This window comes from Myotis davidii, unplaced genomic scaffold (genome assembly GCF_000327345.1).
Source record: "Myotis davidii unplaced genomic scaffold, ASM32734v1 scaffold889, whole genome shotgun sequence".
In the NCBI taxonomy this organism is placed as follows: Eukaryota; Metazoa; Chordata; class Mammalia; order Chiroptera; family Vespertilionidae; genus Myotis; species Myotis davidii.
In genome coordinates, this window is record NW_006299519.1 from 327,904 (window position 1) to 347,135 (window position 19,232).

Genomic DNA, 19,232 nt, shown 5'->3' on the forward strand with positions numbered 1-19,232 from the left:
GCGCAGCTGCGGACGGAACGACGTGCCCTGCGGTCTCTCAGGAGCGCGGGGCGTGCCTCCGCCAGACGCACCCAACATAGAGAACTGGAGGTTGCCGTCGCTGGCTCGTCTTCCGAAACCCTGCACAAATAAATGTCTCCTTCTCGAGAATCGCTATGCCGGCCTGCAAGTATCTCTTCCCTCCTACCGCTCTCGACACCATAGTGGAATGGCTTGTGGCCATGAGGTTAAAGTAACACTTCTTCCTCTTTTCTCCTCCCCCCCTCCCCCAGCTCGCCTTGCTTCCCAGTCCGACTTCCCAGGCTGCGCCTCCTTCCGCGACTCCACCAATCAGCGCCTCAGACCAAGCTCTAGACTCACCCCTTTCCATTCACATCTGCGGGCTGCAGAGGTGAACTTAACTCCCTGGCCTAGCTTTGTACCTCTCGCCTCCAAATCAAAATTACTGAGCTACCCAATCACTAAACTGTCCCGGCTTCCCCTAGTTCCTCCTTGGAATCATTCAACGGAAGCACAAACTCTACATAAAGCCTGTCTTACTCCCTCTTACAGAGACACAAGATCAACACAACACCTCCAAGTTGATCTTGTCCGGGTCAGTGCATCGGTAATTAGAGGCTTTGGAGTTGAATAGACTAGGAAACTCAAGCCTTGGCTCTCTGATCTTGAGTAAATTCCTTAATGTCTAGTCCTCAGTTTATCTGTAAAAATCGAGATAGTAACAATAGTTTTCAAACGTATGCTACGTATTGGCATGGTGCCTGGCAATAGCAGCTATATCATCACCGGTTCGAAAACTTCACCCCCTCAAGAGTGGGTTAGGTATTTGCCCTGCCTGCGCTCCAAGCATAGGTATTTCACCTTTCCTAACACCTATCACACTATATTGCACTTTGTTGCTTTCACAAGTCTGCTTCTTGCACTGAATCTTTAACTCCTTGAAGGTAGAGACGTGACAGTTATATTCTGAAACTAGAGAATGCCCTGAGTGATGCAGAATGTACCTATGCAAATCACCATTTTTCTATTTCCTGTGACCAGGACTTATGCTGAGAATTACTGCCATACTGAAAGCATCAGTGTTCGGGTTGCTGTAACATTTCTTATAAATTGCACTAGACTTTCACATAATAACAAGAAGGAATGTCTTCTAGGAAGATACTCCTAATTTTAAAAGTCATTTCCAAATTATAGTTACCATCACTTAAATCAGCGGTTCTCAACCTATGAGTCGCGACCCCTTTGGGGGTTGAACGACCCTTTCACAGGGGTCGCCTAAGACCATCAGAAAACATATATAATTACATATTGTTTTTGTGACTAATCACTATGCTTTAATTATGTTCAATTTGTAACAATGAAAATACATCCTGGATATCAGATATTTACATTACAATTCATAAGAGTAGCAAAATTACAGTTATGACGTAGCAATGAAAATAATTTTATGGTTGGGGGTCACCACAACATGAGGAACTGTATTAAAGGGTCGCGGCATTAGGAAGGTTGAGAACCACTGATTTAAATGGATAAATCATAAGATAAAAATAAGGTATGTAAACATTTAATGCAAAGATACATTCTGCTTTGATATTCCAATAAATAAAACAAGGTTATCTTTACTCTGTAATATAACATACATTTCCTATTTTCCTTGGTGACTAAAATATATCTACTTATTCTCAAGTAAGTATATTTCAGTTTATGCCCCTTCTATGGGAAAATGCCTAAATTTTTATTTTATGTTGTCAGTAGAAAATAGCTGATTATCTAAAAAATATTTTACTTATATAAATCCTGTAGTAGATAATACTATTATTAAATGTCTTAGTTAATATAAAGAGACAAAAGGATAGCCCATAAGTATATTTTTTATTTACTGCAAGCATAAAATGATTTTTAAAAAATGTCTACTCTGAATGTCAGGTTTGGACTCTTTCAATTAGTTTTTTTTTCTTGCTCTAGTAGGACAATCGTATTAGGATTTACTCAATGGTCAATGCAGAAACCCTCAGGAAAGAAAATTTCATTTTTTTATAAAATATGTTTTTATTGATTTTTAAAGAGAGAGGGAGAGGGATATAGAGATAGAAACATCAATGAGACTACTGACTCCTGCACACTCCCAACTGGAGATTGAGCCTGAAACCTGGGTATGTTCCCTGACTGACCAGGAATTGAGCTGGGGACTTCTTGGTTCATGGGTTGATGCTCACACTGAGCAATACTGGCTGGGCAGAAAATTTCATTCTTTACCTACTATTAATTTCAGTATTAAATTTGTTCAAGGACATACAACAGGGTCTCAAGTCTCTGCAACCCTCACTGCTATGCCGAGGGATGGATGGATATGGATATATATATATATATATATATATATATTCCAGATTACAGTTATAACTTAAAATGGCAAGATAACTTATGAATGCATATTAATATGAAAAATGCTGATTTGGAAAAACTGATTAAAAGTTTTCTTTGGAGGAGAGAACTATACAATGATAGTTGTTAAATTTGAGTCTTGTCTAGTGATAAGGTCAAAGCAACACAACTTCAGGTGGTTTGAGAATGAATGGTGGCAGAATTGATCTCCCCACCTAGAGCCCAAACAAAAGTACCATTTCTGAAGACTGGTTGAATTAAAAAAAAAACAGTAATAAAAATGTACATATACTGACAATGTCTTAGTCAGTTCTGGCTGCTGTAACAATATACAGTGGGGCCTTGACTTACGAGTTTAATTCGTTCCGTGACAGGGCTCGTTAAGTAGCTTGTTAACTCAAATTACTCTGTCAACTCAAAGCAGAAAATCTGCTGAGAGACGGCTCGGTCTCTCGGAAAAACTCGTTAGTCGGGACACTCGTAACTCAAGGTCCCACTGTACCAGAGACTGGATGGCTGATAAATCACCACAATTTATTTCTTACAGTCGAGGCTGGGAGGATAAGATCAAGGTGCCAATAAATTTGGTGTCTGCTAAGTACCTCCTTATTGATTCATAGATGGCCATATTCTCCATGTGTCCTCACATGGTGGAAGGAGTCTCTGGGGACTCCTTTATAAGGGCATTAACCTCATCATGAAGATTTCCGCCCTCATGATATAATCACCTCCCAAAGGCTCTACTTCTTAATACCATCACTTTGAGGGTTAGGATTTCAACATATGAATCTTGGATGGGGGGGCGAGGGCATAAACACTCAGCCCATAAACACAAGAATGCATTACTATTTATCTGTAAAGTAGCCCATATTGTTTATATGTACTAATTATATGGTAAAATTAGAGCTTATTCACTTAAATGAACTACCCACTTCGATCAATAACATTTTATATGAAACAACTAACAAAGTTGAATTAAAAATACAATACAACATTAAAGAAAAATACCTAAAGCAGTTTCAATACTGTATTTTTGCTAATATCAAACACATCTTCCTAAACTTTTTTGAGGTGGATGCCTGGTTTTAGAATAGCCAACATTACCCTAACGGTCCAGTGGTCGGCAAACTGCGGCTTGAGAGCCACATGCGGCTCTTTGGCCCCTTGAGTGTGGCTCTTCCACAAAATACCACGTGTGGGTGCGCATGTACAGTGTGATTGAAACTTCGTGGCCCATGCGCAGAAGTTGGTATTTTGTGGAAGAGCCACACTCAAGGGGCCAAAGAGCCTCATGTGGCTCGCGAGCCACAGTTTGCCGACCACTGCTAACCCATATAGCACTGGGAAAGGAGAAAGGGGCTGGCAGCTTGCCCTATTGGTGATGTCAGCAGATCATGCCCTGGTTTCATAAAAAGAGGTGAGCTGAGGGGGAGGAGCAGGTGGTTCTTTCCATTCTGGCTTCTCTAGTAAAATCCTTATGAGTTTTCCCTTCACTTTCTGATCTACATGTTAGGATATCTCGCAAATTTTACACACATATTCCATACAACTAATAGGAAGAAAAGCTCGTTCAACAAATACTAATATTATAAAGATGGTTTTATTAATCTAGCATTACTTAATGAAGATGAGCAGCAATTTAAATACAAAATTCTTTCTCAAGCCCTTTGACAGATCTTATCCCCTTCAGGTCTAGGAAGGTAGCAGTAAAACACTTTTGGAGACATGAAGACATAAAATGTTTCCTGCTAGGGTGTCTCACTAGCCAGGGAATCTCTATGATCCCTTTTGGGAGCAGATAACTAAGGCATGCATGAAACCACACCCCAAGGCAGTTTCCATAACCTCCGCAGGGAAGGTGACCAAAAATGTATTATGCAAACATACATACAGGACATGGCTAAGACTGAAGGGGGTTCTGTTATAAATTACACCAGAACATGCGGTGTAAGTAAATCAGGAGTTATAAACTGAGAAACACCCTATAAATACAGGGTGGGGCAAAAGTAGGTTTACAGTTGTGAGTATGCGAAACTGTTTATTCTTGTATTTTAATTTATTAATTATTGTATTATTTTCCATATAAACAATTGTAAATCTACTCTTGCCCCACCCTGTACAGTTAACCCTTCAACAATGCAGGGCTTGGAGCACTGACATCCTTGAATGGTCAAAAATCTGTGTATAACTTTTGACTCCCCCAAAACTTAACTACTAATAGCCTACTGTTGACTAGAAGCCTAGCTGATAACAAATCATTGATTAATACATATTTTGTATATTATGTGCTGCATTCTTCCAATACAGTAAGTGAGAGAAAAGAAAATGTTAAGGAAATCATAAGGAAGAGAAAATATTTCCAGTACTGTGCGTATTTATTGAAAAAAATTTCGTGTAAGTGGACCCACGCATTTCAAATGCAGTTCAACGGTCAACTGTACACCCTTTGTACCTCTAAGATATAAGGGTAAGCGGGTGTTCTGTACATTGCTTCTGGCTCCAATTTGGAAGACTCACAGCAATAGAATTTTGCATTAAGAGTTTGCAAGAGGCCTAGGAGGGAAGCTTGTGTGAGAGGAATAATGTATATCTTGTGTGTTTACCCTTTCAAAGACAACTATGGTTTGAAACAGATCAGTTGAGGTAAACTTTCCCTCCCACATTTTCCTTTTTAAGAATTATATTCATTTCCCAAGGTATACTTGCTTCCCTTTCCCAGAAAAGGCATGCACCCTAGAAGTAAATGCCTTCACTCCCCCTTCCAACCTTCTTTAGGGCAGATATATCCCCCTAAGTTTACATATACAACTTCAATTCTATCTTTTCTTCCTACCGAATTATTTATTTTTACTTAATAATACACATAGCATAAAACTTATCATCTTAACTTTTTTCAGTGTATGGTCCAGTAGTGTTAAGTATATTTATCCAACTCTATCTTCCAGACCAGATTAACATATTCATGAAAGAAATACTACTAATTAATGCAATATTGAGTCTGAACACAGGCTTATTGGCCATTAGAAACATTCCAAGATATTTACAAGCAGGGGCAACAGTGGCATGGATCCCATGGAATATGTAGAATTACCTAGATTTCAGCCTGTCTGACAAGTTTCTCCCCCTATTGCTGTAGCAAAAGTTTTCTAAGCCACTGTATAAACTGGGAGACTTATTTTGATCACCTGTCTTGCCCAGAACATCAACTAAGGAAATAAAGTTCAGACAGTTTTAAAGGGAAGCTAAGACTGTTTTGTCTATGAAACAGTGTACAAATAATGCAAAATAATTTTATAAACTATATATTACTGATCATTTGAAAAATACTTCCATAAGTATGTCATGAAAGAATTGTAAGTTCCAGGCACTTCAAGCATTTTCTTTAAAATGTTCTACACTGCATATGCTTTTTATATGATCAGGCCTTTAAGTAAAATATCTGATCTTCAGAAATGCAAAAATATTTCCAGATATCAGTAAATCTTTGTTTTCCTAGGATTACATAATATTTTTTTCTGTATCATAAGTTGATAGTAAATAAGCAAACATATCATCTACTAGAAAGATAACTAAAGAGCAGAGCAAATATGCTCACTGAGAAGGCCTTATAAAAGAAAATTCATCCATGTTTTAAAATGTACCTAAAATCATGACCAATGTTCAGCCAGAAAGTACCAGTTTGTGCCTTACCAGTGGTTAAATATTTGACTGTCATCCCTACTTACAACTCTATATAACCACTAACTGATAATATAAAAAGACAGCTCAAAAAATGTCAGACATTAAAAGACATTAGAAAAACCAACAGGTTGCTTTAAGAGAAACTTGTGTTTCTTGTTGCTACTTCAGTGTTAACATCATTATCAATAAAAGACTGAAGGAGCACTACCATACCAAGAAATGCACCTCTATAGTTAGTATTAGGTGTTTAGAATAGTCTTAGTTAACAGTTTTTAAAAACCTATTATGTATTAAAGCAAAACACCACCTACATATGGGCGTCTTAGGAGCTAGCTTGGCTGGTCGATGGCTTGGATTTTGCTTGTATATTGAGGACATAATCATGACGGAAGGATGAGCGGACAGTGCGATTCATGAGGGGCTGCAGGGGGCGGAAGTTGTCCACCATTCTTTTTTCTTTCTCCCCCTCGGAAGTGAAAAGCAGGGTCCGAAATTGCTCAAGCTAGAAATAGAAACAGGAAGCATAAATAATTGCAATGGAAAAACAGTTTCACTGCATTAATAAATTACTTCCATTTTTACGACTCTGAAACATTTCTCTAAAATTGGACACAGCAGAACTTATTCTGGGTAGGAATGCCTTCAGCATTGGACAGGGAGGAAGGTGTGTGGAGAGGAGAGCAGTAGGAGGTGGTGGAACCAGCCGGGCACTTGGAACCCAAGGACTGCGGGTCAAAGGCCCTGTCCCCCACATATTGGCCATTTGCCAAGAATAAGTTACTTCATCTTTGATTCCAGGAACCCCGTCTTGAAATAGTTAAAACAGCAGCTCACTGAATGAAAAAGGAAAGGCCTGGTACATAAAGTAACAGCACCAAAAATGTTTTTGTGGGGTGTTTTTTTGGTGGTTTTTTTTTTCTTTTCAAATTTTAACTGAATTGTTAACACAATATATCCTTGATTGCTTACCGCACCTGGACACTGGCATGCACCTTGCTGACACTGTCCAAAAGAACTTTCTTAAACGATGGCAAGGTCCTCTGCAGTTCATTAGGGTAGACACAAACCATAGATAGCTTCTGAGTGCTTGAACTGTGGCCAGTGTGACCAAGGAAGTGATGTTTTAATTTAATCTTTATTTTAATGTATTTATATTTAAATTTAAATGGCCACATCGGGCTAGTGGCTGATGTATTAGACACAGCAGCTCAGTACAAAAGGAGCAACCCCAAATCAAGGGCTCATTAATGTGGCAATAGCATTAATCAGTAGCACCTTGCCTTTCTGGGCAACTATGGGCTGGACACTCAACTTCAAGCCAGCCGGAAAACGTATTCACAACCTTTCTCATTATTCAGTCAGGTGCAATACAGCTTGAAGGACAACCTGAGGCACAGTAGAGCTACAGAGGCGGGATTGGGACCAGAGGCAAGCACCAAAAAATTACCGTACTTCAAATTACATCATTATACCCTCATTAAATAGGAATGTGTCCAAGTAACTAAGGTTCTTCTCGGTCTTGGGGTGTTTTTTATTTTTACAAATTGCAAAGATTAGGAATAGCCCAAACACCACTAGATCTATAAAATGGATTGGTACATAGCCATTAAAAATAATACCGAAGGTAATGTTTATTATCTACAAAGTATTCCACACATCAGTGAGTGAAAAGAGCAGCAAAATGGTTCATACAGAATGATTCCATTTTGTTTAAAAAACTACATATATTTATACAGATAAACCAGAAGGATTTACCCAAACAATGATTAACACTGAGTGGTTAGAATAATTTGTAGGTGACTAGGATTATAGATGACAGCTCTATCTTTTTTTTTTTCTGTTGAAATTTTCCCTGTTGAAATTTTATTTCCAAAGTCTTCCATATAGGACACTGACCCTATGGTTTATTTATTTTATTTACCTATTTTTCAGTGTCATGTCAACTTTTAAATATGAACAATAGTAGCAGATTAAATGTATAGGCAACCACGCCCAGGCTTATGGGCAGACAAGATCTGTATTTTGCCATTTGTTTATAATGGATTTCGTCACACAGAATTAAAAAAAAAATACACAGTCTAATTCACTAGTTGCTTTCTTTACGAATTCTGGTTTTGATACATAGTTAGAAAAGCTTTCCCCATTTGGAGATAAAGGGGAGCAGAATTTGTGACCCCAAAATATGCCTTTGGCAATAAGGATTATTTTGAGCTGATTATTAAAGTGCAGACACAGAGAAGCTCTAAAAACCCAGTAGAAGTTACCCTTTTTATTTATTTGTTTGTTTAAGATGTTCTCTTTTCTTTCTTTTAATATATTTTTATTGATTTCAGAGAGGAGGGGAGAGGGAGAGAGAGATAGAAACATCAATGATGAGAGAGAATCATTAATTGGCTGCCTCCTGCATGCCTCCTTTGGGGATCGAGCCTACAACCTGGGCATGTGCCCTGATTGGGAATTGAACCAGTGACCTCTGGGTTCATAGGTTGACACTCAACTAATGAGCCATACTGGCCAGGCTGTTTCCTAAGTTTTAACTTCTCTTTCTGGTTAATTTGACACATTTCTTAATTCATACCCAAATTAGACAAGAAGTTAGCACATTTTAATAAAAATGTATAAGCATTATAAGTTAAAAACTGATCCCAAAGTTTGAGCCCAGGCTTGTTTTGAAGAGGAAAACTAGAATTTTCTTATACAGAAATGTGTAAAGAATGTACCTGATCATGATCAACCTCTACAGGCTGCTTCTCCTCTGAATTCTTGGGGGGCATTAGGTGGTGGCTGGTGCACAAATAAGGAGGCTTCCCTTTTCAAGAGCCTAATAGCATCCTCCTTTCTAAAATGCAATGCAAATTAGGAGCCAGGATCCTAGTCAAAGGGGAGTGAGAAAGAAGAAGGAAGGAAAGAGGGGGAGATGGGGAAGGAAAGAGAAAGAGCAACATATGGATTTCCAGGGAGCAGTCCCTTTGGGATTCTGAATATTGGACAACTGATCTTGAGGCTGGACAAAGGTATCAGTCATGAAGGATATGGGTAATTGTTATTTAGAGGTGGACAAGCCAAGTTTCTGCCCAACTTTTCTCTGCTACCTGCCTGAGGGAGGGTAGCTAGAGTCAAGAAGGCTGCTCTACGTGTGTCCACAAGGACTGAGAGGGAGCAAGTGTCAGGAGCAGAGGAGGGGACCCATTATGTTCCCAAGTCCTTGAATGCTCAGGGCATGGCAGCAAAACCAGTGGCCAGTGCCCACCAAAGAAATCCCTGCTGTACCCCGAGGGCCAGGGGTGCTCTCAACACACAAGCACCAAAAGCCAAATTGTTGTCTAGGAAACTTTCAAAGATAACCTGAATTACACTGAAGTTAATTACATTTCCCAATTCAAAGGGCTTTGTTAGTATTTCCACTCTGAGACTTAAACATAAAATATATTGCAAGTGCTTTTGGAAAAAAAATATTACCTTATGCTTAATTGATGGCAACGTATCCACCAATTTTTGTAGCTCTTTATGATTTTTCCCTAGCTAAAGAAAAAGCAAGAGCAAATATTAAAAACAATTGACATCTCACTTTTGAAATTACAACAGAATGTGAATTAAAATTAACCACCTGGTGATTACATAAAAACAAACCAACCACACTACTTAAACTATACTTAAACTGGTAATTTAGAATATTATACATATCACTGAATTAAATTAGAACAGAACCAATGAGCAAGCTGTTTGCTGATAAGATCAGCATGCCTGCAGGGAAAGGTACCCCTCCATTTAACTATAAGGTCTGAAATTTAAATTCATTAAAATTAAAAACTGTTCCACAAAGTAACCACATTTCAAGTGTTCAGTTGCCACATGTGGCTTGTGACTACTCTATTGGACCATCCATTTTTACACCATTTAAAATATATTCATAATAATCTGGTATTTTAACCATGGTTTATTTTTATCCCAATATTCTTAGAACTTAGTCATGCAATATTCTGTCTTTTCATCCTAGACTACTACACATCAATTAAAGTTAGTAACTTTTTCTTACCTTTAAGAATACTCCTATCACAGCTAAACCATTTTCTTCCAGTGCTGCATCCTCAAAGTTTTCAAATTTGACTGAATTCCAATGCACCAGGTGCAGCTGAAATGCCATTAAAAGATGGTTTGACACATGATCACACAGGATCGATCAAAAATAGCCTTATTCGACATTAACATGTTTCCTCACCCATAATAAAGCCACTGGGAAAAGCATACGAAATCAAAATAAAGAACAAGAAGAAATGAATGCAGCAGCAGATATTAATTTGGAAGACATTTGGAAAAGAAAATATATATAGCAGAGTGAGTAACATTTCAGTGAGGGAACAACATTTGTCCATTCTCACCATGATGTGCATGAAACACTCATATCCCAAATCCATTTGCATATAAAGGAGAGATGCTTATCTTGAGAGAAATAGATTCTCCCTATGGGAATTAGATAGGAATTGAAGACACATTTCTTTGAGTGAGAACCAATTAAAATGTTTCTTTTAAAGCTAACACAAAACTAAATTAGGGGGGAAATTGTTAGAAGAAATTCTATGTGCTTATGTGTTCCCTATATTTCACTACAAATTATTCGTCATCCATCATTCATGAATGTTTCAATATCCAGCCTCCCAAGTAAGACCCTCAAGGTCATGCTTACCTTCCTTTCCTCTCCTCTCCTTTCCTAAAGAGGACCCCGCCTCAAGTGCTGTTGCTCTTAGGTTAGAAATGCTTGCTAAATCTCACTCTTTATATCCATTTCTTCATTTAGGTTCCCACCATCTCTCACTTGGATTAATTAGATGTGGTGGTCCTGCACTGTTGCCTAGGTTTTTACTTTAGCCTATGATTTGAACTTAGCTTAGAATCCGGAAAGAAGTCCATTTTGTAATCTTAAGGTTGACTTAAGCTATATTATTTGAGATGAGGGCAGTTATCATTTTACATGTAATAATTGGGAATAATCAATCTAATATGCCCCGGAGAGAGCTATTTAGATTTATAGGCATCACTTGATTCTTCCTGATAATTTCTTCAAACTAGAAACTCAGAACTATCCCCACTCCTCCACAATTGTCACTGTTCCCGAGCTTCTCAACATACCTCTGCCGGGTAACATTTGCTGTCCACAGTATGCTCAGAGCCCCAGGCATCGATGGCCCCCCAGTGAAAATGGAACTGCTTCAATCGATAGTTATCTTCCAGGGGTCCTCCCTTGATCACTGAAATGACACATCCAACAATTTTAGGGGACAGTTTTTCACACCATGGAAAATGGAGGGAAAGGCCAACTCTGTGGGTGAAATTTCTATATGAACTGTCTTAAGTGGAACACACTGTGTTGTATACAAGTGTTTATAAACTTAATTTCCACGCAATTAATACATGTCTAAGGGGGAGATCTGCACTCTGAATGACACTGAGACTTAACTACACTCCAAGCTATATACAATTGTTAAAGGTCAATTCTTGACTTATTTTTATATTCTGCATCTACTGTGCCCAGTTTTTTGTGGGTACAGTAAAATGTATATTTCTCTTACCATATATATCCAACCCAATTTCATAAAGCTGAAATATGGGGACAAAAGGTATTCTATTTATTTTTTATGCACTGATACTTGGCTTTTCAATTTTTGTAGATACCCTTCCCTTTCATTGAAATAGAATAGGAAATTTGCAAGTTAAAAATTATCACCCGCCGAAACTGGTTTGGCTCAGTGGATAGAGCGTCGGCCTGCGGACTGAAAGGTCCCGGGTTCGATTCCGGTCAAGGGCATGTACCTGGGTTGCGGGCACATCTCCAGTAGGAGATGTGCAGGAGGCAGCTGGTCGATGTTTCTCTCTCATTGATGTTTCTGACTCTCTATCTCTCTCCCTTCCTTTCTGTAAAAAAATCAATAAAATATATTTAAAAAAAAAAAATTATCACCCATCTCCCTTTGGACAGAGTGAATAATGTGAGTCATTCATACACTTCACCAGTAGGTACACCATGCTGGATAATAAATACCTTTTGTGTAGACTAATGTTTTCTGAAACTCATGAAATCAATACATTACAATATAGGCAAAATATTTGGATGTGAGTTTTTCAATTCACCCTTCCTCAGGTTTTGGGTGGTGCTAATTTTTTTCTTTTGCTTGAATAAAGCATTTTATTTCCTCATTTCTTCCATCTAATCAGAACTTGGTGATATCTTTTCATGGTTAAACGAATACAACAACATGAAAACCATCCATCTCATCTATCATAATGATCTTTAGCATTTATCGCATCATTTGTTGAATTTTATATGCGCAAATGATTGAGTACAGTGATCCCAAGTACCAAATACACTAGACATGTCATACAATGGTCTTCTATGTATTGTACTAGCTTTTGAAAATATTTTACATAACTTCCTCTTTAAAAATAAGAAGTTTTGTAAGAAATGAGCAAAGACACCAATGACTACTTTTCTTTGGGTGCAGGGAAGGTGCAGAGAATAATACCACATGATTCACTAAATTAATAGGAGGATGGTACTAAAGTGTACTGATATAAAAATGACTCCCCAAAATTCTTATTTTTCTATGCCAGCTCCATATTGTGAGCATGACTTTGGAAAATAATTAATCTAATCTGTTTAATTCAATTGAAGTTCTGGTCCCAAGTTTAGTGACCAGGGCAGATGAGACTGTAAGCTTTTCTCTCCTATCCCCAGAAACACAGTGGCAAAATGTCCTGGACACTTACGATGTGTGTCTTCTCCAAAGATAATGAGCAAGGCAGAGAGGAGATGTCACCAATGGGTGGCTTCAAGGGAGCAGGGCAGAACAGGTCTTCAGGTGTGTTTGGATTCACCCACATAATACTAAAGACATTTTTACATTCGTTGCCAACATTTAAATCTGGATGATTTCACATAAAAATCCACGCTTCCAACTTAACTTGAAAATGAGACGTCCTGACCATGTTGGGCACATGCTTCCACTTGGTGACAGTAGGCTGGGCAGGAGAAATGGTGGCCCCCTTTAGATGGTCCCACAGTTCTGTCTCCCCACCACACTATAGCTCCTTAAAGGCAAAACCATGCCCTCTTCCTCTTTCTATTATGAGCACCTGGCACAGTGCCTGACACTTAGGAGATCCTCAATGAAAACAGGAACTAAAAAATAGACTGTAAAGCATTTGTTAGTTGAAACATCACTGGTGACCTCAACAAGAGCAAGGAAAATGGTGAAGTCAGGCAGGGCAGATGCGTGGATGAGAAGGGCAAGTACAGTCGGCAAGAAATGGGACAGAAAATGGACACAGAAGTTAGTGAATTAGAAAGCAGAGCAGTCATAAGATATATCAAATAATTATATACTTATTTGAGGTTGTTAATATTTTGTTCTTTCTGTGCTCTAAAGATGAGAAGAGATTAAACATGTAAAAATTAGATAACAAATATAAAACACCTAGCATAGTGTCAGGTAAACCGCCTATGTAATGTTCACTCCCTTCTTTTGCTTTTTAGAAAATTTATCTTTATTGTTTAAAGTATTACAGATGTCCCCTTACCACCCCCCCGCCATTGACCCTCTCTACCCTGCCCCTCCAAGGACTACCATACTATTGTCTGTGTCCATGGGGTATACATATATGCATAAAAGTTCTTTGGTTAATCTCTTCCTGCCCCTTCCTCCCCAAAGCAGAGGTGAGGGAGCTAACAGAGAAAAGGATGGTGAAGGGGAAGATAACACACAAGTCCCATACAAATAAAATGAAATACAGGAATGGGCATGAAACTTTTTGGGGTGACGGAAATGCTCTAAATGGGGATTGTAATGATGGCTGCACTGCTCTGTAAATTTACTAAAAACTATTATTTTGTTTTTTTCCAAAAAAGTAGATATAGGACCAAAAATACGGAAGAACTTAAAATGTTTGTATAAGCATTCTTAGTAGATTCATGGGTGATGCTCCTAAAAGTGTAAAGTAAGTGAAGCCAAATGGGTCAGGAAGCATCCTTAGGAGAACAATATAATGCCTGATATTGCTGATGAGAGTAATCTCAGTGAAGGTGATAATTTATAGGAATCATTTATAGGACTCAGCCTAGATATAATTCAGTGCCCTTTCCCACAATATTTTGCATCCTTCATATGCACTCATTAAAATCAATAACTGCATTCTATTCAAGGGAGCCAAACAAAACAGTACTCAGCAGAGGGCAGTGGTATGAAATGCTCACAACCCTTCTCTTATCCTTTTAATTTCTGTAAGGCTGATCCTGATGTGATATCCCCTCTTTCATTCCTGAGTTTAGTAATTTGAGTCTTCTCTTATTTTTCCCCATTGGTCTAACTAGCCAAACATTTGTCAATTTTGTTGAACTTTCCAAAAAAAAAACCAACTTCTGATTTCTGCTCTTTATTATGACCTTCTTTTGGTTTGATTTAGGTTTAGTTTGCTCTTCTCTTTCTAGTTTCTTAAGGTAGAAGACTAGGTTATTAATTTGAGAAAGTTCTTCTCCAATACAGGCATTTTCATTTATAAATTTCTCTCTAAGCACTGCTTTTGCTGCATCCCATAAGGTTTGGTATATTTTGTTTTTGTCACATACCTTCCCCAGCTTGTTCCCTTGCACACTTTATCCTCATTTCCTTGTAAAGCACACTGTAGCAGCATTTCCTACGTTTTTTTTTTTTCTGGGAAATTTATAGACATTAGTATGTATTAGATCCTTTCTTTTCTAGAATTAGAGTTGTTTCATGCCTTCCTTCCTTTCTAGGATGTCTTTGCTTCCTTTTAATTTTCTTTATTTTTTATGATCATTCATTCTTTCTTCCTCTTTGAATGTTATTATTTTGAAACAGCATGGAGAAATAGCAGTGAAGAATAAGCAGGAGATAGGAGGTAGTCACTGAAATGTGGAAAAAGAGATAGAGTTAGATACTTATTAAAGATTAATGATATCTGAAAGAAAATAATTATTAAAACACAATGAAAAGGAATTACCTATTTTAGTCCTTCCTGACAAAACAAGTGGAAAATTAGTAACCTCCTTACAAACTTTCTTGCATTTTGTAAAAAGAGTGTGAAACTGACTCACCTAGGGAAGGTAAGATTAAGGAATAATTCAGCTTGCTGTGTTGGGAAGTATCTAGGGAACTATTATGAGGAAAATGTGTGTTGTTGTTGTTTTTTTTCATATAAGATTGCCCTTGCAAATAGGTGGATGAAAATTCTTGGGTCTATTATTCAAATGAGAAGAGCATCACTGAAAAATAAAGCAAAACGCCCAGCCAGTGTTGCTCAGTGGTTGAGCATTGGCCCTTGAACCAGGAGGTCAAGGTTCGATTCCCAGTCAGGGCACATGCCCAGGTTGCAGGTTCGATCCCCAGTAGGGGGCATGCAGAAGGCAACTGATCAATGATTCTCTCTCATCATTGATGTTTCTAACTCTCTCCCTCTCCCTTCCTCTCTCTGAAATCAACAAAAACATATTTTTAAAAATAAAATAAAAAACTATTTGCGTTGAACGATCATGGGATTGACTCACTTGATTAGGAAACCCATTAAACAACTTCCTAAGATTTTTAGCTCAATAAAGCAATAAAATATTGGCAAGTCCCTAAACTATCACGGTTATTAGAAGGTTGATCACTATTTAGAATCCTCATGTTACCATTGTAACTAGCTAGTTTATTAATAGTAATAATAGGAAAGGAGCAAAGGGAAGGGCAAACATTATAAGCATGGTCATCTGGGCAGCTTCACCAGAAAGCTGCAATTTTACTCTTCCCAAGGAAGCACCATTCCATTTCCTGAAAATCACTGAAAGAAGGGGTCCAACAAAGGGGAAGATGGGTGCATGCAAGTAAAGTGAGGGTGATGTAGGGAAGGTGCTTGTCTGTCAGTCTAATCTGGGAACAAATATAATAGGTTAGGGGTGGATCCACTGCAAGCCTGAAAAATCTTGGAAGGGTAAAATTCCCCAAAGAATTCTCTCTTGTTCCTCTTGCTACTTGAACTCCTGTTTCCCACTTGTACTACTGTTTCTCATTTGCTCCATGACCCGCATGGGCCATGTGCCTCCAGAGTCATGTGGCCCTAGAAGCTGCATGGCCCATGGCCATATGGCCTCCACATGCAATGGACCACAGCTGGGAACACAAACTAAGCTAGCCAGATGCTGGACTGAGCTGTGCAAATATGGAGCAGAAACTCTATGTAATGGTTTTGATCTTAGCCCTGCTGAAGATAAAACGGGACTTTTTCCATGGCAAGATAGAGGGAGGTGGGACCTTGGAAAGAAAGCCCCTTAATAGTACCTCATCAATAAAGCTTTCCACAATACCTCATCCTCCCATGGGAGCCTCAGGAAATTCTTATTCTTTTTTTAAAAAATATATTTTATTGATTTTTTACAGAGAGGAAGGGAGAGGGATAGAGAGTTAGAAACATCGATGAGAGAAACATCGATCAGCTGTCTACTGCACACCCCCTACTGGGGATGTGCCCGCAGCCAAGGTACATGCCCTTGACTGGAATCGAACCTGGGACCCTTCAGTCCACAGGCCGACGCTGTATCCACTGAGCCAAACCGGTTAGGGCGGGGAAATTCTTATTCTTGCAGCATCCTAAGAAGCCCACTTCCACCAGTGACAGATTGGGGACATGGAAAGCACCCCACCAATAACTGTCAGAAGAAAAGAAGGTTTCTAAGGACCAGCTGGGGCTGATACTAATTAATTGAGGGGATTGCTATGCATCCAGAGTGAACATATGAGAGCTGGTGTTCTGTGGATTGGGTCTGTCCATTACTCTAGCTCTGGCAGGAGTAATGGTAGAGCTCTAAGGTAGACAAGTAGAGCTCACCATAGTGCAAGATGGTTATCTGAAACACAGGACTTCAGCTTCCTATTTTAAGGATTTCTGGAATCCTTATATAAAATATAGTCTTCCATTTGAGATGGGGGCATACTCTAAGGCAAGGGTCCTTAAACTTTTTAAACAGGGGGCCAGTTCACTGTCCCTCAGACCATTGGAGGGCCGGACTATAGTTTAAAAAAAACAAACTATGAACAAATTCCTATGCACACTGCACATATCTTATTTTGAAGTAAAAAAACAAAACGGGAATAAATACAATATTTGTATTTGCATGTGGCCCGCAGGCCGTAGTTTGAGGACCCCTGTTCTAGGGCTTAAAAATGTAAGAAGAAAGACACTGATGAATCTGGAGAAAAGGAGTAGTTTCTAGCTTGAGAAATGTAAATAAGATGTTTAGGGTTTGGGGATCATGTAATATCATGGAGGATAAAGAAAAAAAAATTGGGTACAACATAGAGACACCTAAGCCAGCCGTGGGCAAACTATGGCCCACGGGCCAGATCCGGCTTGTTTGAAATGAATAAAACTAAAAAAAAAAAAAAAAGACCATACCCTTTTATGTAATGATGTTTACTTTGAATTTATATTAGTTCACACGAACACTCCATCCATGCTTTTGTTCCAGCCCTCCGGTCCAGTTTAAGAACCCATTGTGGCCCTCGAGTCAAAAAGTTTGCCCACCCCTGCACCTAAGCCCTTAAGGAGAGATGAACCCCATTGTAGGATCAGTCTGTTTGCAGTTGGTCAGAGGGCCATGTCCAGGTATCAGAGAATCACTAGGAAAATGCAAGGAAAACCAAGATACAGTTGAGAATCCTAGAGTCAGGATAAACACAGGAGTGAACACCCACACTTTTACTTCATTTATGAACTTTCACAGACTCATTTCATCATATTCAGAAGAGGAGATTAATTTCCTTTAAATCAGGATTTCTCTATCTCAGCTCTATTGATATTTGAAGCTGGATAACTCTTCATGAATGCTGTCCTGCCTATTTGTAGGATGTTTAGCAGCATTCCTGGCCTCGACCCACTAGATGTCAGTCACACCACTACCCTCCAGTTGTGATGACAAATGCCTACAGGCATTGCCAAATGTCCCCAGTCCTGGGAAAAAAGAGGTGGCAAAATTGGCACAGGTTGATAACCTCTCTTTAAAAAGACACACTATTTCCAATAATAATTATTTCAATGAAATTAGGACTATTTGATAACATCAAATTTGGCTTGGGACAGGAAAAGAAAAACCTGTGTAGAATTCATCACACTCTAAAGTTTCAGGTAAACTTTGAAATCATTCAGATTCATTTATATCTGATTAAGAGAAAAAAAAAGATTCAAAAGCAATATAATGTGTGAATTTTAAAATCTGTTAAAATTGTGTTTCTTGCCTGGCTGGTGTGGCTTAGTGGTTGAGTGTTGACCCATGAACCAAGAGGTCACCGATTCAATTTCCGGTCAGGGCACAGCCCAGGTTACAGGCTCAATCCTAGTAGGGGGCATGCGGGAGGCAGCTGATGCATGTTTCTCTCTCATTGATGTTTCTATCTCTCTTTCCTCTCCCTTCTCCTCTCTCTCTCTAAAAAAAAATCAATAAAAACACATTAAAAATAAAAGTGTTTATTTTAAACTAGGTAACATTGCTTAACTAACAAAATTAACAGAATGCGAGTTTCCATTTTTCTAATATATTACTAGCTTTAGCTAGTTGTTAAGACTAAAACCTCATGCACACATGAATATTCTTTTCACCATTTCAAAGGCATTAAAATCTGATCAGTTAAATCTAATTAAACAGTGTTACTATTTAACATAAAAGTGTCTTGTAAAGTCAAGAAGCAGAGAAAATTAGTACATATTCATAAACCCTACAAAATAAATTTTGGACACCGTTTTCTTTTATTGATTTTCTACAGAGAGGAAGGGAGAAGGATAGAGAGTTAGAAACATCGATGAGAGAGAAGCATCGATCAGCCGCCTCCTGCACGCCCCCCACTGGGGATGTGCCCGCAACCAAGGTACATGCCCTTGACCGGAATCGAACCTGGGACCCTTGAGTCCGCAGGCTGAAGCTCTATCCACTGAGCCAAACCGGTTCTGGCTGGACACAGTTTTTCATTTCACACCCTATCTTCTATATAAATTATAAATCTATACTTAGAAATATGCTTATTTAGTATAAAAATACTACCTATACTAAGAAAATATGCATAAAAACTTACATTGAAAAAGTAAGTCCAATGTGTCCCATCATTGCTAACAAAAGAGGTTGTGCTTCC

General features: G+C 38.6%; 1 protein-coding gene across 1 annotated transcript in view; it reads right to left on the minus strand.

Moving 5' to 3' along the window:
* Nucleotides 1-3,963: 3,963 nt before the first annotated feature.
* Nucleotides 3,964-19,232, minus strand: part of CA5B (carbonic anhydrase VB, mitochondrial) — a 45,479-nt gene continuing 30,210 nt past the window's right edge. The window contains exons 4-8 of the mRNA XM_006775227.2: nucleotides 11,191-11,309; nucleotides 10,100-10,195; nucleotides 9,523-9,585; nucleotides 8,784-8,825; nucleotides 3,964-6,565 (exon numbers count right to left, since the gene is read on the minus strand). Of these exons, the coding sequence (XP_006775290.1) occupies nucleotides 6,386-6,565; nucleotides 8,784-8,825; nucleotides 9,523-9,585; nucleotides 10,100-10,195; nucleotides 11,191-11,309 (500 nt within the window). The 3' untranslated portion in view covers nucleotides 3,964-6,385. The remainder of the gene's footprint in view (nucleotides 6,566-8,783; nucleotides 8,826-9,522; nucleotides 9,586-10,099; nucleotides 10,196-11,190; nucleotides 11,310-19,232) is intronic.